Raw genomic sequence first — 26,991 nt, forward strand, 5'->3', positions numbered from 1 at the left:
AGGAGGAGGAGGAGGGGGAGGGCAGGAAGGATGGCATTGAAGGGATCTGATCAAGTGAAAAAAAAAACAGAAACAATGAAAATGTAGGGCAGCGAAAAGAGATGGAGAGAGGGAGTAATGAGGGAATAGTTTATTTAGGGCAGTGAAATGGAGAAGAGATGCAAAGCCAAAAACAAAGACGAGAACAAGAGAGAGAAACAGAAGAGGAGAAAGAGAGAGGCGGCTCAGCAGTTTTAAATGCAGCCTGCAGCAGCAGTAGCAGCAGCAACCTGTTTCACAGTGTCACCAGAGTGTTGCATCATGGGATCAGGACCACGGGGATGCTCACATTGCAGGATGACATCACCCGTTACCGACTCAGCTCCTGTCTGCTCGGCTCTGTCTGCCTGCCCAGAGAGGGAGGAAGAGATGCGGATCGTCTCGGTTTTTGCTCTGTCTGTCTGTCCGTCTGTCTGTCTGCCTGTCTGTCTGCCTGCCTGTCTGTCTGTCTGTCTGCTCATCTGAAAGCAAGCAAAACAAAGAGCCAGATCAACAGATGAACAGAGCGACATAAGCGAAAAAGAGAGACGCAGATGCTCGAGGAGAGTTTCAACCTTGTGTGCCAGCATGATATTGCAATCTGAAAAAGAGAGGAGATGGAGAGATTTGGGTTTGGTTCAGCTGGAAAGTGTAAATTAGTGTTTGTGTGTGTGTGTGTGTGTGTCATCTATCTCCTGCCCTTCCCCTCTCTGTCTCTGCTCTAAAGCCGTGTCCCTGTGTGGCTCTCGGACTGTCCACTGCACCCAAAAACAGAGGCAGATCAGGTTGAGAGGGCAAAGCATCGTCGCTATTTTTGACTGCAACAGCAAAAAAAATCTCACTGCAACAGTCACAATCATATTTTTAGTACTTTTAACATCAAATATTGTACAGAGAGGGTGAAATTTCCTCCCTCTCCTGCTTGGTTTATTTCTTCCTGTCTAGTTAAATTCAGTGTTTGTCATTTTCAATCTTGCCTTCGCTCACTCCTGTTACTGATACTCCGTGTCCCTGTAATTATTTCCCATGTGACTATCCAGGAGCTTCTGTCCACAGTCCCTGAGTGCATACAGTAAAAATATGATTTTCTGAATTTAAATTGAGCAAATAATCACACACCATGGTCCCGAGATGAAATGAATTTTTACACTTACATTCTTGCCTTCACCCAATCCTATTACTTTCAGTCCAAACTCTGTAATTATGTCCCTCTTGACTAAGTCCCTGGATGGGCATAAATATCATGTGCTTAATTTAAGTAGTGAAAATAATCACGTCCTGGACCTGTATTTAGATTGTATTTTTTATGTCCAATTTGGCCTTTACCTGATCCTGTTACTTCAACACCTTCTCAGTCCCAAATATCTAGAGTAAAAGACTGTGGTCTGGTTTAACTCAAGAAAAGTTCACTGTGACTTCAAAACCATAATGATGTTTCACCCAATACACATAAGCATACAGCAGGCTGTGGATTGTTTGACTCATCCATCAATTTTCAGCTCAGCAGAGAACAGTGGAAGTCCGTTGAACGACCCTGTGTGTTGAAAAATGTCGCTAAAGGCATTAAAAAGTGATGCATGCAAGCGTCAGTATATGACAACTTAGGAGTGAGAATGCCCTCATTACTTTTACTAAACATCCTTTATTTCCCATGCATTATTTTCTGAATTTAAATTCAGAAAAAAAACAGACATTACCCCATGCTAAACTGAGTTTTCTCATTTCTAATCTGGCCTTCACTTGACTGTGTCATTTTTACTCCCGATGGTGTAAAAATAAAAATAGGTATGAATTAGAATTTAAATTTATCAAATAATCACGTCATGACTTGTACAAAAATGTAATTTGTCATTCCTAGTCTGGCCTTCACTCGATCCTGTTACTTGAACACCATATCCTGTAATTGTTCTACATAGTTTCTATCTAAATCCTCTAGGTAGGAACGAATGGAATTTTAATGTAAGCAAATAATTACACATTATCACCCTGTGCTAAAATGGCTTTCATCATTTCTAATCTTGCCTTTCCTGATCATGTTACTTACACTTCCAATTTATTATTTCCCATGTGACTATTTCAGAGGCTCTATCCAAAGACCCACTGTTGATACAGTAAAAGTAGGACTTTCTGAATTTCGGATAAGCAACAAATTTCATTTCATGACCCTAAACTAAAATGGTTTTGTCATTTCGAATCTGGCCTTCGCCTGATCCTGCCACATTTACTCCCGATCCTGCTATCGTTTCCCGTGTGACTAACTCGGAGCTTCTCCTCGGAGTCTTTGGATAGAAGTAATTCCTGAACTTCATCCAAACCCTGGCTGAGTGTAAATAGGATTTTGTGTATGAAAGTTAATACATAGTTAATACATACAGCATATAAATTCCTTAGTTTTCCCATCAAAATCCAAACAACGCTCTCTCATATCCTGTAGTTTCTTTGAGACTTCACATCTGTCTGGCTGCCTGCAGCGTGAGACAACAAGAGTCTGCACAGGTGGAGCGGTTTTCACTGGTTCGGTTGTGTGAGGCAGGATCAGTCAAAGCCAGGAAAGGAACTGAATCCACCCTCAATACTAATGAGTCCACTGGTTCAGTGGACAGAGGATAGATCAAGAGAGCTAAGTTAGGGGAAAGCTCCTCATTGAATTAGCTGAGCTGGAAAGTTTGAGGCAGCAAAGCTAATCGGCGTGCTTGAGCTGGAGTGCACATGACTCGCGGCCAGCGCACAGCTCACTAAGGCCAAAGCAGCCGATGGAAATCCAATGTGCAGGGATCCACTGGAGGCAGTGATGCATCAAACCCGGCTTCTGTGATGTGAACTACAGCATGGTTTCTAGTCGATGATGTTTAAGCTTGGTCTTACCCCTGCAGATGCTCTTTCACTCAGAAGAAAAGGCACTTAGCAGGGGTCTGCTGAGCTCCTTTGTTCTGCATTTGTATTGTGGCTCTGAATTTTTTTTTTCTCACCTGGGAACTGCATAAATGTTTCTGAAATCACAAGAATAATATACAGTGAACTACTGTATATGAGCTCTAGAGAGGACATGGGTCAAAATGATTTGATTAATTGTTTATGTGGTTATCTCAACATAATTTGAAAGATCTCTTACTGTATAAAAGATGTCAGTGTCTTCTTTGATTATAAAGCAGGTCTAGGTTCTATATTGATACTGTGAAAGTATCAAAGCCTCAGTCCACAGAGAAATGCACACAGCCTGTATTCAGAAACTGAGCCTTAAAACGAGCCATCAGGACTTCTGGAACTTTGTGATGTCACAACAAAGCAGTCACCGCTCTCAGCCATGCCCTCCATGCCATCCAAAACCATGCAGGATTTGGTTTCTCTGAGTGTTTACCTGAAATCAGATCTGATTGGCTCACCGACCTGTTGTTACTAGAGCTCCAGAGAGAAGCCTGAGAGAGGAGATGTAAAACTACATTGATGGTTTTTTGTTCTTAAAACCACAAATATATCTTCTCATGGATCAACCCTTCAAATAAAACATTGGAGAAGAGGAAAATATGGAGCTTTAAATAAGTATCTTATCGTTTTGTCACAGATACAAACTGAGGTGATATCTTGTGTACACAGTCAGAAGTTCATCGCACACACGCAAGCTGAATAATTTAACGGGAAAATGTGTGTTCACAAATGTTATTGTTCTGGTGAAAATACTTCTAAACACTACATGCACGAGGGAACAGTGTTTCAGTGGCCATATGTAACTGCAGCAGAAAATATGGCCTCTCTGCATGGCTCGCTGCAGTGGCTCTATCCCACTGACACCATGATTGCATACTCAACACACACAAACACACACACATTCTATACCTGTGAGGACCCTCATTAATAAAACCGAATCTAATCCTATTTCTAAACCCTCACTCAGCCCTTTGCAGAGGTAAAACTTTAACTCCTCTGTCCTGTTACCTTTTTTTGCATCTAATTTTAACGTCATAAAATCTATTATTATATTAAGTCATCCTCCTGTTTCTTATCGATTAATCATTTTAGACTGTTTGATCTCATTTTTACTGTGCCTCATTTCTGCACCCCCAATGTTGTAAAACATTAAACTGTTGTTAAATTATTTTTTTATCATTCATTTTTATGTTCGTACTCAATTTTATCTTGTCTTGTAAAGCACTTTGTAACTGTGTTTTGAAAGCTGCTATATAGATAAAGCTTATTACTACATTATTACATTTTTTTTCAATCATCAAGGAAACTCAAACCATCAAAGTGCAAACTTTTTTCCACACTGTATGATTATGAAGCTACATGCTAGATTTTATGCATCTGCTTGTTGTTTATTAATCTAAATTCTGCATCGGTCTAGGCTGCACCATCTCATCAAATCTAAATATTCTAGATATTTGCACATTTACCCCAAATTGAATCAAATTTTTTTTTTTTTATCTTAGAAAACTTTGGGATCTTAAACCAAAGACAGTGTTTATGTCTGCATGTTGCTGTATTAACAACAACAGAAGATCTACGTTGAAAACACCATGATAACAAAGAGGTGACTGCTCAGTCACATTGTGCATCTTAATGATAATTGTTGCGGTGATGTTGGTGGATGACACGCTGTGTACGTCCCTGCACCCTCCAAAAATGCTTATGCATAATATATACAAAAGTGCTGCACCGTATTATGCAACCATTCTCTTATGTGTGTGTGTGTGTGTGTGTGTGTGTGTGTGTGTGTTTGTGTGCTCTCCCAGACCCCACTTCACCAATTTCTATGTTTAGCAGCCTATTCGCGTCTACAGTTAAATTGTACTTTCCACTCTAGTTATTACAGCGGCAGACAAAATATGAAAAGCGCTGAGGGCCATGGATAATAAGCACAGAAATAGAGCAGGCAGTGAGCAAACCACAGCCTCATCATCACTGTACAGTCCAACACGCCCCCCCCCCCATACACACATACACACTCATACATTAATGCACTGCTATTCCTAAATCCACGAGACAATCATTGTCCCGACTGAAACTTCAGGACAAGTGAAGCTTCATCTCCCCTCCTCTCTTCCTCTTTCTGTCTCTCCTGCATCGTTTGCTTCAGTCTAGCACTGCAGCCGGGCAGATTAGGATCCCGCCTCCTCCCCTCCCTCCTCCTCCTCCTTTCATCCATCCTTCCCTCCCTCAGTCCACTGCTTCTGTTTCTCCCATGACAGCAAATGTGCAATTTGCAGGCTCTCCTTTAAACGAAAAAAAAAGCTTTAACCGCATGCTTGATAGATTGTACAGTAGTGACTCTCTGACACCAGGGAACACGTCGGGGAGATATACAACACTATTGTGTCTCTCTCTGAATCACTGCTTTATTACACCACACACACACACACACACACACAGAAAGTCACACAGACACATGCCCTCTCAGGGGAGCAATTAAACCTATAAAACACAAAACTGAAAACTGCACATGTTCCCATTTGTTGGTAAAAGCTGTGGGAGAAAAACTCAATTTCTCTGAGTGAAATAGAAGCTCACCAGAAAAATCTGACTGATCCAGTCATCCTCCACTTCAAAGTGTTTGCTGGTCTTTGTATGAGGAGAGCAGCCTGTAGAGGACAATACATGTCTATTAAGTCGTTGATAAGTCTTTTGAACCTAATGTATTTGATTTAAATAATACTACAGTAATATACTGCATGTGCATAAAGCTGAGACCAGCAGAGAGCAGGATATCCTGACCCTAGTCCTGAGTGTCTCATGATTGGACAATGCAAATGATTCAGTCCACATCGATGTCCAGTGAAATGTCATTTAATTCAGAAATGTTTTTTTAAAATTAGACTTTAAAGAAGTCACTGCATTTAAAAAGTCCTTTGTTAGTGTTTGGTCGCCCACATCCTCCATGATCATGCACAGCCTCCTTCAGTTTCAAGCTCAGGCCGAGGGACTGGTGGTGGGGTTATATATATATATATATATATATATCCATATATATGTATCAAATATATCCTGGGGCTTGACCATGGAATGATTAAAGTAATAACTACAATCTTTCAGTCTACTCTGAAATAAACTGGATCTCCACCCCATTTATATCAGTGAGAGTGGGCTAAATAACAGAAACACCTCCGTATAATGTAACACAGCTACACACACTACATCCTCCATGATGATCATACAGTTGAATCAACAACTGTCTACATCTACTTTAAGCTTCATTGGATGTTCCTAATAAACTGACAATTGAGTGTATATTAGGTGTATGCACAGGCTGCAAAGAGCCTGACTGGAATGAATTGGTTGATTTCGGTGTTGTTCTCACCTGGGGCCGGTTTCACAAAGATAAAGACTTTGGCTAATATAACAAATAGACGTCTGAATTCATCCATTGCACAAAGCAGTTTAGTTCTTGACTATCTTAAGATGGAGTGTGGTACAGTGAATTTTGGGTAAATTAAGATTTTTTTCAATATATTAAAAAAAAAATGGCCGACTAAGGAACCACATCCAACCACTGAGCTCTGTCTTTTGGAAGATTTCAACAGTTACAAGAACGTTTTACATGAATACGCAAATCTTGTTTTTTGTTGTTGGGTGCTACTGGTCAGCTCAGGGGTCACTGATTGTTACTATGGTAACATTGGTCTTAAGCCTAAGTTAGCCTGGGGGTAAGGTGTCCAATGTTTTTGTCAATGAGGTCTGTATTTTTGCTAAACGGTCTGACTAACATGAAGACCGGACCAACTTTGTGAAACTGACCCCTGAACTCACCTAACAACGGCATATTTGAGACCTGACCTGACACCTGTATGTGTAGATTTTGGCTAATGCACTCTTTCGTTTCCCCTCTTCCCACTGGGTGTTATTACATGTACTCGCAACACATTTGAAACCTACGTCTCTTTTGTGCGCAATGATTTGGATGATTCACGGCATATTTGTCAAATATACAACTTTTTTTCTGTTGCCTCATCCAGTGTTTTTTAGCTACTGTCACACATGCTGAAACAACATGGTCAAAAGTATGTGGACAAGTATTACACCCTTATGTGATAGCTGAACGTGCTGCTCCAACAGGCTTCTGGTTTCAGTCTTTCCACCAGATGTTGAACCCAGCTGCAGGGATTTTCTCCCATTGAGACACAGGAGAATCAGTGAGAGCCAACAGTGATGTGTAGTGATCAGGTCTGGCTCACACTCTGAGCTGTCAGAGGCGGCTCAGTGCAGACCAGTCAAATTCTTCTGCACCAAACTGGGAAAATATTTGCTGTATGGAGCTGACTTTTGTCATGTTGAAAAGAAAAACACAAAAGGACACTGTTGTATTAAAAAAAAAAAAAACCTGTATGCTGAGGCATTATCATTTCCTTTCACTGGAACTAAGGGGTTTAGTCCATAACAAGAGAAACAGACCGTCACACACTGGTCAAATGTATGTGTCCATATACTTTTGGCCGTACGATATAAAGTATTATGTTCTTTGTTTCAATGTAAGGAAATTCTTAGACGATACAGACAATAATGCAGACAAGCTGCTTGTCCCAGGTGCTGGGGGGTCATGACACCCCCTCTCAGGTGTGTCACTGTGTGCCTCACTCCTCACAGCGTCTGCCTTTCTACCTCATTTCACAAAGCTGGGTTTGAGTTAAACCATTATATTATTCTGTGGCAGTAGAACATGACACGGTGTTCTGATGTGGATTTTGGCAGCTGCAGCTTGGGGCACAGGTGGTGTTTGACCTCAAATACACAAATAGATAGTGCACAACTTAAAACAGATGCAAACTCTGCACACACACACACACATGTAGAAAACCACAGATTACATCTAGTTTACTGAACTGCTTGTTCTTAAGCAGCAGCAGTAGCAGTTGACGTTTCCAGGGACATATTTAGACATCAGCTTTGTCTGAAAACTCTGTCTGCTTCTTACAGTTTAAATATAATCTGCTAGACTGAAGTACATAAAACATGTATGACTAAACCCTGATAGACAAACAGGTGCGGCCATGAGTTCAAACATATACGCCTCATGGCCAAACACTGTATTTTAAATTCTAGGAAGCATGCCATCAACTATGTTCAGATGGATTTCGGGGAATTGCATATAAAATGATTCACAATACTTAATCTTAAATATCTGTGCAGCCATCTTGGGTTATAAAATTATTCCTCAACATAAGCTTCACACAGAGAAAATGAAATAGGAACAAGCAGAAGCAGGAAATTTATGTGATATTGCAAAACTTGGAGAAAAAAAATGTATTTAGCAGGAGATTTTTATAGAAAAATCAAAATTGAGGAGGTTGTGTTACTTTAGGGTTTGACATGCCTTGGTGATTAAAAAATCATGCCTGCATGGATTTGTGCTCCCCCGCTGCATTCAGCTCAGCAGGCGGCATGTGATATGAGCTTCCAGACAGCACCTTTGTCTGTGCTTAAAGCCCCTTAAAGGAGACACTGTTAGCGCCTCACTGGACGTTTTTGGTCTCTATGGTGACAGAAATGGCAAACTCAACACCTGATTCCCAGGAGCTCACCTAGGGCTTCTCTCTTTCTCATGCACACATGCACGAGTCTTTTCTTGCATTCTCTGTGCCGCACACACACAAACACAAACCAGAGGAAGTATTTAGAAGTGAAACTGGCAAAACTACAAAATCTGCATCATTTGTTTTCCCCTTAAATAAAAATACAGAAGCATAATCACTAAAGTGTACAACAAGAATCCAAAGTAGAGGTCCTCCTTCTGCACAACGGCCCCTCCCTGAGGATTAAATTATTGATTTGTGAGTCTATAACAACTTATCTTTAATGTTGTTTGGGCCACATATGACCGCTTCATTATTCTGCTCTGTGGTTGGAGATGATGTGACACACGAGCAAATCAGCCGGTTGGCCGACTTTCCAAGACTGAGACGTTCGGATGGATTTCAGTCTCAAGTCTGTGAAGTACAGAGTTTGAGTCAGGATTTGGCTATCTTAGCTTAGCTTAGCTCAGCTTAGTTTATCTTAGCTTAGCATAAAGAGTGGAAGCAGGCAGACACAGCTAGCCTGACTCTCTGACAAGCCTACCAAGCAGTCTACCAACATCTCTGTTACGGAGATGTAATGCAACAGTTTGTTAATGAACCACAGTGTATCCATCCACTTAGCACTAAAATTTGGGTTGCAGTCAGTGAGTTCTGGGGCTGGTTGCATAAAACACCTTAAGTTTTCTACTTAAGTATGACGCTTAAGGTTTAATTTCCTCTTAGCTGAGGGGGTTACTTAAGGGTATTGCGCAGAATCTCTGAGGGGTTTCCTTAGTTAAGGAAAAAAGTTAAGAAATTTACAGCAATGAGAGAGATTTTACAGCAGTAAAATTCCACTGTTTCCATGGAGACTGTTGATTTGCTGCCATAAGCACATGTGATACCAGTTATCTCATCCTCCCGTTTTTTGGACGGGAACTTCACCATGGTCAACTTTGGTTGCTACGGTCTTTTGTGCAACAATCTAACTGTCTTTGAGTGATTTTTTACGTTTAAGTTTAAGAGGAGAAAACATTAAATACTTAAGTGATGGTATCCCAGGGTAGGGACGAGCGACCTGTGTGGTTGTTGAAGCTGGAGGACTTGTTGCATCATATTCAATGATTATTGCATTTATTTCTTTATTTATGTATTTTTTGCATTATCAGACAGGATTTTAAAAGTTTTTTGTGTCATTTTCTCTTCATTTCTGGCATTATGTTTTTCTTTAGATATACATATGCAGATTCAAACTGCCCCTAAAACAGGTGGATGGACACATAATTAGAATTTGAGGGTTTATTTGGAGTTTTGGGAGGGGTTGGATCATATGTGACTACGCTTCATATGTGATTATGCATACACTATGCAAATAGGCCACTTGATGCCACTCTGCTCTATTGTTGGGAAGGTTAAATGGGGAGCAGCGTGCTGATGGCTAGGGACAGCGCAGATTAATACTGCTGTTCCCATCATCCTCCTCCCTCCGTCTGCCCCTCCTTCTTCCTCTCTCTTTCTCTTTTGTATGACGAGGGGCAGAGTCAGTTCCTGTGTCATTGTTAGAGATCCATCTGCCTGGCTGCACACACACACAGACACACACACACACACACACACACACACACATACACACACAGCGGCAGCAGCAATTAAACCTGTTCGACACACTTGACAGAGAGGAGCTTTGGGCTGTGTGTGTCCAGCACGAGCCATCTGTGAAACAACCACCCACCCACCCTAACACACATACACATACACACACACACACAATCAATATGTGTGTGTGTGTGTGTGTGTGTGTGTGTGTGTGTGTGTGTGTGCTGCTTTAAATAGATTTCATTCACTAACATTCCCCTAGCCCCCGTCTTCTTTTTTTGGGGGGGGGGCAAGAGGTCCCTCCGTCCTCCTCCTTTTCTTCTCTTGTGATGGACAGACGCGACAGACGAGTTTAGGGAGGGGAAGGAGAGATGGACGGACGGATGGATGGATGGATGGATGAGTGGGTGGGTGGATGTAGAGGGAGGACAGGATGGATGGATGGCAGATTGGGGAGCAGACCTTTCATTTATTGTTGCTCCCTGAAGTAGGACAGCGGGCAGACAGATAGATAGACAGAGCAGCTGTAATTACTGGTGGCAGCAGCCCCCATCTGAAGATATTGTATTGATATGAGGCTGTTAGCAGGAGATTACCATGTGGATGACTGGGGGTCTGAGCCAGTCTGGGTCTCCACTGTGCGCTCATGTAAATCATGATGAAGCCATTGTTCTTTTTGTTGTCTTAAAAGTGCTCTACTTTCTGTCCTTAGAGTAGGAACAGAGGCCAAGAGAGGAAGTTATGGGCTCATAGTTTTACTTTTTTTTAGCCAGTCTTTATTGAAATAAATGCACAATTTCAACATATTTGTAAGAACTAAACAGATTATTATCCAATTTTAAGTCTGCAAAATACAGCCGCAGTGAGAGAAAGTAGAAGTCGTCGTCAATTTTAAGTGTTGGACCTGTTCTGAAACATCTGAATTATTTTTAAAGGGATCAGAGGATGGTCAGACCCGGTCTGAAGAGACCTGAGGATAATTACATTACACTCATTACAAAAATGCATTCGTCCCAAACAGACCCAAACAGAGGGAGAACACCAATACTGGCAGCAGCTTGATGCTCCAGCAATGAACAAGCTGATAAAAGAATCAGTGTAAAAGATAAGATAAGATATTCCTTCATTAGTCCCACAGTGGGGAAACTTACAGTATTACAGCAGCAAAGTGACAGTACAAAGAAAGAAAAACTGCAAAATGGCAATATCAAATACTTAAAATAGATAAATAATATGATAATATAATATATTGTAATAGAAATTTTTTTTTCTGATGAAACAAATCTGAGAGCAAGTCTGTACCAGTAATCTTGAATATTATAGATAATGACACACACCCCTGAGCTAATACAACAGGACCTTACACAACCAGATTAGACTTAATATAATTTAGACCCAAACCACGTGGGTCCTAGTCGTGGTTTTGATTACGAGGAATTGAGACTCCTAGGACCAAGGACTTAAGTGAAGACCTGTAACAGAAAGTGAACAGAAATATCCAATCTCCAAAGTTCATACATACATACAAAGCTATAAAGACAACAGTAATATGTCATCACGTTTAAGTTGATACAGCATTCATGTTATCAAACAGTTGCCTGATTACAAATCCAGCAGAGACACTGGATTAATTAAAGTCTGTTAATCGCTCTCCTTTTTGCTCTGTTTGTGGTCTCTACCAACTCAGCTAGTCCTTAACTTTTTTTGATGGGCAGGTAACACAGAATCGGGTTTTAGAACTTTAAAAAAACTTAATACGTTAAAGCTACTGACTATTAAACCTAAACAATGAACCCAAATGTTCATATATAAGATTCTATAGCAGAACTGCAAAGTCTGGTGATGATGTTTTCTGTTTTGTCACTATGAAGGACTCATAATCATCTGATCCATTGTTAATATAGAAATGTTGATTACAGCAGCTTTAAAAGAGCAAAATCTGAAAATAAGAAGTCCTGCAGATAAGTCCTGAAACAGACCTGTACCAACAATCCTGTAAATCCACAATATCCATCTTAGCAGGTGTGTGTTTTGATGCAAGTGTGCAGTAATCCCTTTATTATAGGCTTCCTAAATACATGTTTGCTCCTCTCTAGCATCCCTAAGCTCATAGTTAAGCTTCCAATCATTTACTGTAACTGCACTTACATCACTGTAGGTTGGTTCATGTTCTAAATGGCACCTTTTCCTCCTCTGGAGTTAAATAAACCCACTGAGCAAACAAACTGTAGCTCCACAAACACATCGCTGCAGCGGAAAAGGGGCATTATGATCAAAGAGAATATATTTTCCATTGTCACTGGGACAGGGGGTCCTTTAAAATTTTAACAAAGCTAGTATAATTTTAATTTGATAGTGTATTATAGGGTAGTATAGGTTCGGTTACAGAGCAGCTGTACAGAGCAGCTGAGCAGAGCAGCTGAACAGGGCAGCTGAACAGGGCAGCTGAACAGGGCAGCTGAACAGAGCGCTACAGCTAGGTGGATAGCTGCTGACGTGGGTGCATAAACTCAAGGTAGATCACAGTCTAGTCTGTATGACATAATCTATAATCTCAGAGACATTAGACTCTCTGTGTCTTTCCACTTTACATTGCTGCTGACTATTTTCCTGACATCGTTTTAATGATATGGGTTTTAAATGCATTTTTTCTACATTTCAGTCAGCCCTTGTATGAATTAATTTGAATTCATTCACTATGGTATGAAAATCAACTTGAGACTTGAATCTTGCTTGATTTGTGTATTCCGCTATTGTCAGCACTTTGTGTGGTGCTGATCCAGGGGAAAGAGTAGATTCATTTGAAAAGTTTACGCACCACATTTACTGTGATAACCTCAAAGTGAGGGGCTGGCATTTTACTGTATTTTATTTATTATCTACAAGTCAATGTCAGTCCATCTCTGAAGCTCTGAAATGTGTAATTTTATAATAATTTTTAAAAGGACCAAGACATTGCCTACAGCTGGGCACTGTAGCTTTTAGCTTGAGTGGAAATAATGCTGTGCTGGGGACTATTTTCATTGGTGGATTAAAATGGTGTATGTAGGTGCCACAATGTGACTCATTGATGTTTTTTGGGATGACAGATGAAGAAGATATATTAGGCTTTTGTCACACTTATATGTTTTATATGGAAAAATTAATTAAACCAGGCATGGTAATTGAACAGTGATGGATTACATAACTCAACTCCTTGTCTCAAGTTGATTTCCATGCCTGTATGGAAATGAATAGAAACCAGTATCTGCTGTAAGGTAGGGAAAGTGCATTCACAAATGTAAAACCATTCAGGTGTGCTTGGAAATATAAAGCATGCGTGATTTGTAATAAATGGGCTAAAACATGCAACAACAAAAAAAGTAGTTCCTTGTTCTTGTTGCCTGTTATGTCATATCCCAGTATGCTGCTGCTGCTGCTGTGTGAACCAGCAGCCGCCAGTGGGTAGCCACCATAGACTATAAAAAGGACAGTCACATGCAGTTTGTCAGTAAGAAGGTGAGGATCTCACTGGAAAACCACAGAATTTGTAACCTGCTCTTATGAGGCTGAAGTAATTTCCCTACTGGCTTTGAAATTCATCTTCTGAGCATGCGCGCACAGGTTCGGTCAGCGGTTGGCCATAGAAAGGCAGGGGTAACCACTCTGAGTGTAAGATAGGGTTAACACCGTATTAACAGAACACAGATAGAAAGGGTGCATGGAATAATTACCGTCTGGAGTTATATAAGAGTGATGTTGAAATTAGTTTTATATTATTCATTAGGGTAAGGGTATATTTGTGTTTCTTTGTTTGTGTGTGTAACGCTCAGAGAAGTAGTGTGTTCTCCCCCGTAAGCCGCGGTGGAGTGGTTTGTCCCAGCCGTTGTCAGCCCCCGCCAGCCTCCTCTTGCCAGTGCTCTTCTTAAAATGAAGCTAGTAAGCCGCCGGTACCAGCGGAGGAGAAGGAGAGGGGACTGAAATGTAGAGCTGGCATCTACTTTCTCACCATTTAAAGGACGCTTATATATATGTATATACATATACACAGAGAGCCTTCATGAAGAGCCCCAAGTTATTAACATTATTATTATGTCGGAAGGAGCAGTCGCAGCCCGGTGCTTGCTGTACACAGTTCGTCTATTTATTCCAGTCTGAAGCAGGGATTCAGATACAAGACTTCCAAGTAGATAGATAGATTAGCTGAATAAATCAAGTGTTTTTTTAATCCGTGGTTTTTTGTTTTTGTCGTTTTCAACCGTTCGCATTTTATAAGCTTTTTTGTCAAATAAAGCCACGCGAAAAGCAATGTACAATACAGTTTGGACAACGGAAAAAGCCGGTGAGGAAGGAGACTGGAGGGACGTGATGATGCCCTACTCCACAGAGCTGATATTTTATCTGGAAATGGACCAACCGCCAGGTAAGGAGGCCGGTGACAGCCGAAGCTAATAACGGACATGGACGTTAGGTAGCTGGGAAAAGAGAGTGAGGAGGTGTTGTGGTGTCTTGTTGAAATTGGTGGAAAGTTTTAAAGCGCAAATCCCGCTGCTTCTCAGAACTATGCCCCCCCCCCAGTCCTTAGCAATATTTTGGTCGTCTTTCTCGAGGGATTTCACGTGTGTCCTGCTCATTTGTGGTGTTTTTTCCCCCATTTTTGGCAGCGCTGCACTTTCCACATTTGCTTGAAAATGTACATTAGCCTAGCTTAATCTTTTTTTTTTTTTTTCTAGCGGGAAGCAGGCAACTGGAGCTTGGCGACATTTTATCTTTTAGTTTAGTCATAATAACAGTTTCCAGCTGAACTGACAAAATTTTAAAACATATTATTCGTTGTTTCTTGATGTCTGGTGCATCTGTTACAGCAGAAATGCCCCTTTTTAAAGCTCTGACACAGTAGCTGCAGCTCTCCAAAGCAGCAGCCAGACAATAGTCCCATGAAGTCTGTACATGGAGGCAGCCGAAATCCCTCTCTGCCCATCTGCATATGATTTTGTATGATAAATGAATGGGAAAGATGACAGATAATCGCAACCTGAATCATTTTAGACTAAAGTGCACAAAACGTTAACGCGGTTCATTGTAAGCGAATTTGCTCCTTGAGGCCAACAACTCTTTTTTGCAACTCCCTGCACTTAAGCAAATCTATTGCTCTGCAATCAAAGTAAATGAAACGGCTCCATCGACATCAGCTCTGCCAGGTGCCGACAACGGGAATGGAGGGGGGAGACTGGGAGAGGGACCCGGAATAATGAGCGAAACCGGGAATAAAAAGCTCCGGAGCATTTTATAACCATATCATCCCTCGCTGACATGCAGCTATAATTCTTTAATTCTTTGTGCTCCTTTATAGACAACTGTCAACTAGAACTGAATGTGTTTCATTCATTCATTCATTCCTCGGCAATTGTGCCAGTGTCATTTGACCCCCCTCTCTCCCTCCCCTCCCCTCCCCTCCTCAAGCATACAGTTTGCCCAGTAGCTCTATTCCTTTTCTCCTCTTTTCTCTTCCCCCATCTGTCTATTGAGAGGTACTGTATACTCTGCAGCCACCGTAAAGTGACATTATTATGTCTTATCTTTCGCATACTGCAGAGATAATTCAATACAACCCCTTTAGGTTAAGATGCTTTATCAAAGAAAGTATTTCCACCATAAGATCACATTGAATTAAACTAATCCTGGATGCATTTTCACCCAGTGTAAAAAAAAAAGCATTTCAGATGCAACCACTGCCACATTGCAATCTTTTATTTGATGTATATTGAAGTCTAAGTGAAGTGGACTGGTGCAGTATCTATAGCCTCTTTCTGCTTATTTCAAGTTAACGCCTCCTTTTTTTTCCTGAATGGACAGTGCTTCTCGATGCGTAGGTGGATGTAAATGTAACACACTGGCTCTTTGCTGGTGATTCACACACTTAACTGCCACTGGACCTTGGTTTTTATTACACCCAGAGTCATTCACTCTTTCATGCTTTACATGTGGAGTCATTGTCATGGTTGAAAAAAAATAATGATCCAAAAAAAACCAACTAAAAGCTGTTTTTGTCCTAGGTTAGCAGAGCATTTGTGCTCAATCCATGCTGTGAATAATGCAGGACAGAAATATGCACAAAACAGTGTATTGTGGACTCGGGATTCCTTTCAATAAATAGTGTTTTCAGTGATGAACGTGAAATAAAATTCAGAGCAGTCAGAATGAGTCTAAGTAGTTTTCACAGAAGGATCCGAGATGATTTGGTGTGAAAAGTTGATCAAATCACCCTGTTCTCACTAGTAACATTTAATTCAAGTTTCTTGACAATGCAGATTCACTTTTTCAGTAGCTCATACCTGCAGAATGTTTTTACAGCTTTTACGGTGTGTGTGTGTGTGTGTGTGTGTGTGTGTGTGTGTGTGTGTGTGTGTGTGTGTGTGTCTCCCCTCTCACCATCAATCACATCACCTAAACCTCTCTACATCTTTTTTTGACTGTCAGCGTGTCTTTGTCTCATCGTTTGCAGAGAGTGTGTGTATGCTTGTGTCTTTGTCTTAACATACCTGACATGTAATCTGTAAAGCTAAGAGAGAGGGCTGGTGATAGAGAGGCTGTAAGAGATGGGATGGGGGGGGGGAGAAACGGCAGCGAGGAATGATAAAGGGATGAGGAGAGACATAGAGAAAATAGAAGATGAACGTCCCGCAGATGTTCATTAGAATATTTATTACACTGGAATTCAAACGTGAACGCCTCAGTGACAGTTAAAGTGTGTGTGTGTGTGTGTGTGTGTGTGTGTGTGTGTGTGTGTGTGTGTTGCCTTTGTGTGCGGGGTGATTAGCACAGGTGGAGTGCCACCGCCCCCCCAGGGGAGGGCAAAGCCTGCGTTTCCACCAGCAACTTTGTGTGTGTGTGTGTGTGTGTGTGTGTGTGTGTGTGTGTGTGTGAGAGAATGTGAGTTTAACGATGAGTCTCATCTTTCAATGGAAAATCACCGGGGTATTATTGTTAAAGGACCATGTCAGAGTTTTTTTGCATGTCTTAGCTCATTTCCAGCAGCTCCCATGTGCTACACATGACTTTCTTGTTCTAGTTTCTATTCACATGTAGAACAGCATGAAAATCAGCTCGTACAGGCTTGAAGGCTGCATTCCTCAGAGTTTACATGATGTCTGCATTTGATTTTGTGCAACTGTGGTAATGTGGTGCAGATTTTACAAATCAATCTGCCCTTTACGCTGCATTATTATGCAACAGAAATGTTACTTCGCCAACAATAGAAGCTGTAAAGCTGCCTTTCTTAGTCTTTCAGTGGAATGATATATTGATAATATAATCATATTATGCTTTTTAAACTAAGTTCTGTTGCCTAAAGATGATTTAGAATGATTTGAAGCAATATTTTTGTCATAAAATTTAACATAGAATTTCCATGTTTGTTCAAGTTCAGTTTTATTTGCATATCACACTGAAATGAGCAGAAATCGAAATCTATGAAGTAGAAAAGCATTTCAGAAATCTAAAGCATCTTGTTTTGGAAGATATATGGGAAATATACATGATTGACCTGTAGTACACACATGCTATAAATGACAGCAACTGAGTGGGTCTGTGGCATCACTCATGTGTCAAAGCGTCTTTACATACAGGACGTAATCATCATCTGCAGGATTGGATTGACATGTGGCCCAAAGGAGACGTAATCCACCGAATGTTTGCCGTCTATATGTGTCGCTAAGTGATAAGAACCTTTTATGAGGATCATAATTTCAACATAAACTAAACCTACTGCAAACCAAACCTCCTACAATTCAAGACAAAAGTGTCCAAAACTATCGCAGAATATGATCTTGGAGATTTGACAAAAGAATACCAACTTAAGGTCCACTAACTGCCTTTTTGTGTAGCTTTCTATGTCCGTGGATAGAGTTTGCCCAGTTGTCTTGGAGATGGCTCCCTTCACATGCAAATTCAGTAGCTGCTAAAATGTAATTGTAATTGTGTTTTTTTGTGTTTTCACATTTTTGCTTTAAACAAAAAAATGCCAAATATTTACTGGTTCCAGCTTTTCATTGCTAATTGAATATGTTTTATTTTTGGATGTTCGAAGATGTCACCACAGGCTCAAGCTTTAAGTTCACTCAAATGAGAGTGAATGAATGAATAAATGAGTTTCTCACACACCTTCAGCTGCCAGTCGGGAAACAACCTGTTGATTTAACGCTTGATGCTGCGCTGCTGTGTGTGTGAGTGCGTAGTGACCCAGAGGGAATAGATATACCACTGGGCAACTCCACCTTCCTATTTTCTTCCTTTCTCTTGTGAGGTCTGGCCCCCTTCCCTCCCTCTTTTGCCCCCCCATCCTCACTGTCTCCTGATTGGCTGAGGGGGCGGGCCTCCGTGCAGGGATTAGTTAGCGCGTCATCTGTCTTTTAGGATCAGCCTTGCTCGCTCTTTTCTTCAGTCTGACAGAGCATAGAGCAGGAGGAGGAGGTGGCAGTGGAGGAGGAGGTAGAGGAGGAGAGAGAGCGAGCGAGAGAGAGAGAGAAAGAGAGAGAGAGAGGAAGAGTAAGTGAGTGAGAGAGAGAGAAAGAGGAGGGAGGAGGGAAACAGCTGAGAGACGAGTGGCAGCATGCAGTTAACGGAGAGCACGATGGTGGAGGATGGTAAGAGACTGAACAGGACAGATTTGTTCTTTTGGGCTGGTTCTTTTCTCTTTTTCTTATTATTATCTTTGTCTTTATTTTTCTTTCTTTCTCAGTTGCTTAACCCACTTTTCTCTCTCCATTCTACATCCATTTATTTGCATTTTTTCACACTTTCTTTCTTTCTTTTTTTCCCTCTGTCTTGTCATTGCAGCCCCCTCCTCCTCTGTCATTCAGCTGGCGGCACACGACCCAAAGCCTCCAGTGCATGTGTGTGCGTGCGCGCATGGCGCGCGCGTTTGTGTGTATTGTTTCCCTGTTGCTCTTGTGCTTTTGTAGTTCAGTTTGTGGGAATTAGTGCTCAAACAATCAGAGAGTCACTTGTTAAAAGTAAAAACCCCTCTGGTTCCAGCTTCTCAGATCTGTAGAGTTGCTGCTTTTCTCTGTTTATAATTTTAATACAAAACACCTTAATTGTCAAAGCAATTTAAAATATTAGTTGACTAAATCCTTGTTGTGGTAGAAATTTGGACCTAGATTGGAAGAGGAAAGCTGTCAGGTGCCTCCATGTGTGCGTGCTTTCACAGGCATGACACTGAAACACACCCACATACTGTAGATGCTCACACACACAGCTTCTTACTTCACCCAGATGTAAAGATGTGGAAATAAAAGCGGCTTTCTTTGGTGAAGTTGATTCCTGCCTCGTGCTTTGAGTTTTTAGTCTGGGCGGTAATTTCACTTTGGTGTGTTAACTCTTGTTGCAGTGAAGATCTTTGTTGCTGTAGCCCTGATCAGCTGGAGTGTGCACACGTGATTTTATTTTATTTTTTTAAGCTTGCCGTGTTGCCAGAGGTTGACCAAGACCCATACTGATGCTTTGTGTGTTTGTCGTGTGTGTGTGTCAGTCTGTGCTGATGGTCATTGTTCAGGAGCGCTGTTGGTTTGTGCCTGCATGTGTGATGACAAGTGATATCGCTCTCTCTCTTTCTGTGTGTGTGTGTTTGTGTGTGTGTGTGTGTGTGGCAGAGCGCTGCTCCTTTGTCTGCCGAGGGGGAGGAGGGGAGGTTGCACTGACGGTCCCCTTTGTTCACAGTCCCTCGCTCTGAGTGTTTCCCGCAGTAGTTGTGGCTGTGATATTTTCTCAGATTTATGACACTACAGTTGTGCAACATGATCAGTTTTCACATTTTATCACATTTTCTGACTGTGTCCTCTTTGTTTGGATGGTTGTCAGTCTGTAAGTTTGACTTGTTTTGTGCAGGACAGATGTTTTAAAATAACAGACCAATGAGATGTATTGATCGGTGTGTCGGAGGGTTCGGCTCCGCAGATGCTGCAGAGTTCACTGCCTCTGGTTTTATTTAAAGCTTCAAGTTTCCTATGAACCTTTGCAACAAAGGACACTGTGTGTGTGTGTGTGTGTGTGTGTGTGTGTGTGTGTGTGTGTGTGTGTGTGTGTGTGTGTGTGTGTTCATTGTCCTGTTTCTAATAGTGAGGCTGAAATGAAGTCATAGTCAAAAAGTAATGACAATTTTATTGCTGATGACAATTCAAAACAAAAAAAGATCAAACTTGTTTGTTGTGTAAAATTAGTTTTTTGCATTTTCATATCATTGTCAAATTATAAAAGAAATTTAAGAAAAGACCAATCAATAATGAAAGATTTAATTAGTTGCAGCCTTGGTGACCCACCTATTGTCCTGTATGATACTGTACTTTGTGTGCTCCACATACTTCCACACACAGACACACACACTTAGCACAGTGTGTTTCAGTGATCATTTTTAAACTATTCTAACTTTGTTTAGTCTTCTGTGTTGCTGACAATTGAGCAAAGGTTTCTATTTAAATATGAAGTGAATTTCCACTGTGTGTGTGTGTCTGTGTGTGTGTCTGTGTGTGTGTGTGTGTGTGTGTGTGTGTGTGTGTCCGTGTGTGTGTCCGTGTGTGTGTCCGTAAAGTGCTGACAGAGGGGAACAGTGCAGCTGCAGAATGACAGTTTTTGGCCGCGGTGACTGCCTGCCATGGTGACGAGAGAGAGAAAGAGAGAGGAAAAAGTGAGAAGTACAGAAGGATTGAAGGAGAACAAAGAGCAGGAGAGGAAGAGGAGCTGTCACTGTGAACCTACCTACCTCCTCTGAACTGAAAATCTGTGTGTGTGTTTGTACCAATTATTTTTTTATTAGCAGTCCAACGTTTTTTGATGAGGTCCTCTCAGCATGAAGTGAGCAGAAGGCCTCAGGCTGTTAACATTCACCACTATTACCAGTTATCAGTTCTCTTTGTGAATTCACATGCATTTCTGCTTCTCTCTAAATGCATCTCTGAAGTGTTTTGAAACCACAGACATTATAAAGTAGCAAGTGGAGGCAGGTGAAAGCCTTTGTGGCCCTAAGTAAAGGTTGTTGACCCCACGCACCAGTCTGTAGCTACAGTTGTACAGAAATTTGAATATTAAAAGTGTCATAATTAAACTAGTTTTTATTGAACACTTCATAAAAACAGAATGTATATACACTAACGTCCAAATCAGAGCTAGGAGCAGAGTGAATTTTGGACTTGCATTTATTTAACTGGACAGCTGACATATTTGCCATAAGTGTATGTTATTTTCAGCTTGATCTGCTGCACTCAAGTGGCCAGAAAAAGCAGTTAATGCAGCTGTCAAGACAAACTGTACTATAGAAATGTACAGTTGTGAAATGTAAACAGTGAATTTAGCAGTATAGCCCATAGGTTGTGGTGGTGAGGGTGGATATCTTCACTTACAGTAACACAGTAGCCGTGAGTGAAGTGAGTAATGATCGTGTTCACTGCACATGCACAGAGATCATATCTGCTCTCTTACCTCTGGAGTCTTATTCAATTCTCCCTCTGCATTGTGGGAACTCCCCTGTCTTGTTTCTGTTGGTCATGTGTGTGTTGTCTGAACGTTCACTGATGCTCTGCTGTAGGAGAATGCTGCTCCGGTGGTGTAGATTAATCTGCATGTTTCCCCTTGTGTGTGTGTTTGTGTGTGAGAGCGTAAACTGATTTGTGATGTAGGAGCTCTCCAGTAATTACACTTCTGTTGCTTAAAATGTATCCAGATGTGCCTGGAGACTTGTAAACCTCGGTCTGCTTCACTGTGTGTGTGTGTGTGTGTGTGTGTGTGTGTGTGTGTGTGTGTGTGTGTGTGTGTGTGTGTGTGTATTTATTTATTATGGGTCATATTCAGGCTAGCTCTGTTTGGCACACAGCATTGCAGCAAACACAAGTGCTGCTGTGTGTTAGGCTGTTTTCTAGCCTGTATTCACTCAGACTGCATTCGCCTCCAGACTGTTAAACGCTGCTCTGGGTTGGTTCTTATTAACCAGATTTAAAAGTTCAATCTGTGATTATTGGTAGGGCTGGATATTGTTGATAAGATTGACAAGATTTTTCATCCCTTACTTTGAAGATTGTTGAATGATGTCTAAACACAAGCAGCCATACTTTGCCTAAATCAAATAAAATGTCAAATTTAATTCAAAGAATTCACATTTCAGAGAATAAATACACACAATCACAAGCAAGATGGAAACTTTTTGCACTATAGTGTTTTCTGTAATGAGGTTAGGGAATTTATTCTTTAATAATTAAGCTTCCATTAGGCTGTACAGTATTTAACCCACACAGACTGGATAGCAGTGAGCTTTTTTCTGGTCTTTGTTTATACCTGATCATTCCCTATGTCTGTTTAATATATAAACTTATTAAAGTTAGTATTTTTGTTACATATGAAAACCATAGGATCCTGAGAGCAAACCAGAAATTTAAAAACTCATATTTCTGCTGTGATAACAACTATAGAAGATGAACAGGAAACAGGAGAAACAAAAACAGAGTGCTGGCAGGTGTAACAAACATCCACATCCCTCCTCAGGACTGGAGCTCTCTTATAGGAAGCCTGTAACTTTAACTAACTGCTTTAAGCCTCCTAAATGTGTGTGTGCGATGTATGTGGTTTATGACGCATAGAATAATTACCGTGATGATGTATGGGCTGTGTTTGTCACTGTTTTCCCGTGTGATTAATAACACGGTCACCAACTGCACCGCTGCTGCATTTGTGTGGAGATATAAATATGGCCTCTGTGGTGAAATTTGCATATGAAGCATGTACTCATGTCTCATAATGAAACATTCATTTTTGGTGTAATTGTTTGTGCACAGTGGAGTCCAAAGTCCGAGACCTCTTAAGGTGGTCACACAGTCCACTGTACAGGTTGTCTGCAAGAATTCTAAATATTAATGTGAAATATCTGAGAGCTTCTAATCATTTCTGGTTAAACTTTGCTAAGGAACCCCCAGCGTGTATATAAACAGAGTCTGTTTCAGTAGTGACATATTCTCTCTTTCCCTCCTCTAGCTCTTCCTCCAAAGCCAGCAAAGCCCCAGCAGACCTCCTCTGTGGGGGTGGGAGGGGGCAGCAACAACGGCGCCAAGGACGGTGGAGCAGGAGGCTCACTGCAAGAGGCTGAATGGTACTGGGGAGACATATCCAGGTGAGTGGCTGTGATGTTTGGCAGCAGAAATCCTTGTTGTAAAATTTTTACTTTTTTTGGTGTAAATCTGTAGAAGCGACGAGACTTAACCGCCTCAGTCTCTGCTTTACCTTCCTAAGTGTTGGTTAGTTCTCAGCCACAGTCAGATGATAACCACACCTACAGTGCAGACAGCCAGTCTGCCACCTTAAACATACACACACTCATGCAGAGCAGAGACTCTGTTGGCGGGGACCAGTCCATCCAGTCCCTCCCACCATCATTTAGCTGATGGATTGTTTACTGTGAGGTGTGTGTGTGTGTGTGTGTGTGGCTGCGGGGAAAGTCCTCAACGCCTGCCACTGATAATTGGACGCAGACTTTTTCAAAATGAACACCATCTGTGCACAGATCACTCAACCAACTCAAACACTGCTTTTCTCTGTACGTTCTGGTGTTGTGTTCAGGGAGGAGGTGAATGACAAGCTCAGAGACATGCCTGATGGGACCTTCCTGGTGCGGGACGCTTCCACCAAGATGCAGGGAGACTACACGCTCACACTAAGGTAAACTCTTTAGTTTGTGTCACAGAGTCATGAATGGATTGTTATTTAAAACCACAGGGGGATTTATGGAGGCTGGAAGGGAGTGGCGGTGTGCTTCTCCTGCTCCACTTTTATACAAGCACCCCTCTAGTTAACTGGAGTTGGAGGAAAATCATGTGTTAAAGCATTTTGCAGACACAGCATCCTGCTAAATTGGAGCAAATCCCCCATTGCCCTGGAAATAGTGTTTCAGGGGGAACTGAGCCCTGAACAAGGAGCTGTTAAAGTGTGAATACTAACAAGAATCTGTCTCTTTGAATCAGGTGGATATGTACTCATCTCCTTGCCTCTCTTTTTTTCTCTCTTCTCGTGTTCAGGAAAGGGGGCAACAACAAGCTGATAAAGATCTACCACCGGGACGGGAAGTACGGTTTCTCCGACCCCCTGACGTTCGGCTCGGTGGTGGAGCTCATCAGCCATTACAGACACGAGTCTCTGGCTCAGTACAACACCAAGCTGGACGTCAAGCTCATGTACCCCATCTCCCGCTTCCAGCAGGTCTGCACACAGAAAACACACACACAAACACGCACGCACGCACACATCCAGCAAGACACATTGTGTGTTATAACTTAATTTAATGGGAAAATCCAAATCCAACCTCGGTCTTCAGTGTAACATTTTAGTGACCAGCTTTGTTTTAGAAAAACAAAGACTTGGTGACATAAGCTAATCAGCTGAAGTCCAAACAGCCTAGGAGGTCTATAATACCATCCCAATGGCCTAGTGGGTGAGACACATAAAATGTGGACATATTGAGCCCTGAGCAGCAGGTCCCTGGTTTCCCAACACTCTTTCTCCTGTATTTCTTGTCTCTTTCAACTTTCCTCCCAAAAAAATACCCCAAAAAATGAAAAAGAAAATGCTAAGAAACAAAGGATGGGATCCTCTGCCTTAATGTTACAGTAAAAAGTGATATTTTAGACAAACGTGTCCTCTACAGTTTGTGTCTCCTGTCTCACCATAACGGGGCCCCCTGCACAAAGAAAACTACTTTTCCTTGTTTGGTGTGGATGCATTTAACTTCAACCTTATCCAGCAGCTCATGACATGTTCAACCAACACACAGAGGTGTAATGCTCAGGTGTTAAAATACTGTAGTTGTGTGCAGTGAAGTGAATGCAGCTCTAATAGTTCAGGTGTGTTCACTTTTGTTTCCTGAGTATTTGATTGAACTGCATTTGTTTAAAACCTTTCTGGTGGCTTGTATTGGACTGCAAGTCTTCATCTCGTCTGTCTGAGATGAAGCCGAGAAGCCAAATGTGATCTGCATCTGAAACACCATCCTTACCATTTCCCTGTATAACACCCCCGCCACCCCTCCCTCCATACCCGGTGGCTTGTGCCTGGTGTTTCCATTCCAAACTGCAGCGGCAGCAGGATCACTGCTCGCTGAAATATTGCCCCATTCCACGGCCCTCATGCCACACTCCCCTAAATAATTGCACACATCCACCATGTCAAAGGGCCGTCATCGCATTTATTCCCTCCCTCCCGTACTCCCTCGCTCCACTCATTTGCTAGGCGAGTCATTACTCAGAGTGAAGCAATATCTTCGAGCGCGCACACCTTGCTGTACACCCAGGGCATTGTGGGTGGTTTATTAACGAGCCTGTTCAGGAGTCGCCCTCAGTAAGCAGAATCCAGGGTGAAGGGAGCAAACATGCACATGCACTTTTCCCTCTGTCCTTAATTACAAACAGCTCTTTATTCTTTCACACCTCACACTCTGACACATGGCTTTTCCCTTTATCCTCGTCCTGTCTTCACTCTTTAATGCTGTCATCTCTCCTCTTCCATCCCTCAGGACCAGCTGGTGAAAGAGGATAACATTGATGCTGTTGGGAAGAAGCTCCAGGAATACCACAATCAGTACCAGGAGAAGAGCAAAGAGTACGACAGACTGTACGAAGAATACACCAAGACGTCACAGGTAAAAACCCACTCACATATAAAGACTGAACAGAAACAGAAAAAAAAATCAAGTTTCTTGTCCACTCACTCACCTCCACTTCCTCCCTCCTCCTTTAGGAGATCCAGATGAAGCGCACGGCCATCGAAGCCTTCAACGAGACCATCAAGATCTTTGAGGAGCAGTGCCACACGCAGGAGCGCTACAGCAAGGACTACATCGAGCGCTTCCACCGCGAGGGCAACGACAAGGAGATCGAGCGGATCATGATGAACTACGAGAAGCTCAAGTCTCGGCTCGGGGAGATCCACGACAGCAAGGTGCGGCTGGAGCAGGACCTGAAGACACAAGCCATGGACAACCGCGAGACGGACAAAAAGATGAACAGCCTGAAGCCCGACCTCATACAGCTCCGCAAGATCAGGGACCAGTATCTTGTGTAAGTACAGAGTGTGGAGTTGAACCATAATGAGGTCAAGTAACTTTGTGTTAGAAAGTTTTTTATGATAAATTATCAAAATTACCCAATTATGTGTTGCCTGTCTTCTTCCTTAAACTTGCTCCTTTTATAAGAGTAGTCTGTCAACATGGACATTATGACGTAACCTGTGTTGCTCCAGGGTTCAGTTCATGTTGACTGACAGACATTGACTCATTAAAGTCTGAGAGGAGAAGAACATTTCCAAGTAATTCAGTATTCTTGCTTTTATGTTGGCCTCAGACTGTGTCTGCAGGTCCCACTTTTCATCCCTGCTATGCTCAAGTTGAATGAGAAAATGGTCTCATTTTAAAGCTCCATACTTTCCTTTAAGTGTTGATCCATAAAAAGATATATTTGAGGTTGTAAGAACCAAAAACCATCTCAGTAAAGTTTTACATCTCCTCTCTCAGGCTGCTCTCTGGAGCTCTAGTAACAACAGGTCAGTGAGCGCGGCCAGCTTTATTATGACATCACAAAGTTCCAGAACTCCTGATGGCTCGTTTTAAGGCTCAGTGTCTGAATACAGGCTGTGTGCATTTCTCTGTGGACTGAGGCTTTGATACTTTCACTGTATTAATATAGAACCTAGACCTGCTTTATAATCAAACACATGGACATCTGCCTTTTATACTATAAGGGACCTTTAAACAGAACCTCCTCAAATAATTTTATTTGAAATATTCTCTGGGGCCTAAAGATGTACAAGTTCCCAGTATTTCACAGAAAAAAAGTTGAGAAAAGTTTTGTATCCCTGTGATCATGCGGTGACCCCCCCCCCCCCCCCC

At 41.8% G+C, this 26,991-nt stretch overlaps 1 protein-coding gene across 3 annotated transcripts in view; it reads left to right on the top strand.

Moving 5' to 3' along the window:
- The window catches only part of pik3r3b (phosphoinositide-3-kinase, regulatory subunit 3b (gamma)), a 199,488-nt gene that overhangs the window by 169,599 nt on the left and 2,898 nt on the right, over positions 1 to 26,991 (top strand). Inside the window, exons 1-6 of one of the 3 annotated variants that reach the window (XM_023428724.2) lie at positions 14,018 to 14,499; positions 23,094 to 23,229; positions 23,676 to 23,774; positions 24,131 to 24,311; positions 25,621 to 25,746; positions 25,845 to 26,164. In XM_023428724.2, the coding sequence (XP_023284492.1) occupies positions 14,385 to 14,499; positions 23,094 to 23,229; positions 23,676 to 23,774; positions 24,131 to 24,311; positions 25,621 to 25,746; positions 25,845 to 26,164 (977 nt within the window). In that variant the 5' untranslated portion in view covers positions 14,018 to 14,384. Of the gene's footprint in view, positions 1 to 14,017; positions 14,500 to 18,534; positions 18,722 to 23,093; positions 23,230 to 23,675; positions 23,775 to 24,130; positions 24,312 to 25,620; positions 25,747 to 25,844; positions 26,165 to 26,991 lie in introns of those variants that run through there. The other 2 variants (XM_023428725.2, XM_087180021.1) reach the window with 2 other exon arrangements.

This window comes from Seriola lalandi, unplaced genomic scaffold (genome assembly GCF_002814215.2).
Source record: "Seriola lalandi dorsalis isolate HSWRI2012SDOR001 ecotype SW California unplaced genomic scaffold, Sedor1 jcf7180002054885, whole genome shotgun sequence".
Lineage (NCBI taxonomy): Eukaryota > Metazoa > Chordata > Actinopteri > Carangiformes > Carangidae > Seriola > Seriola lalandi.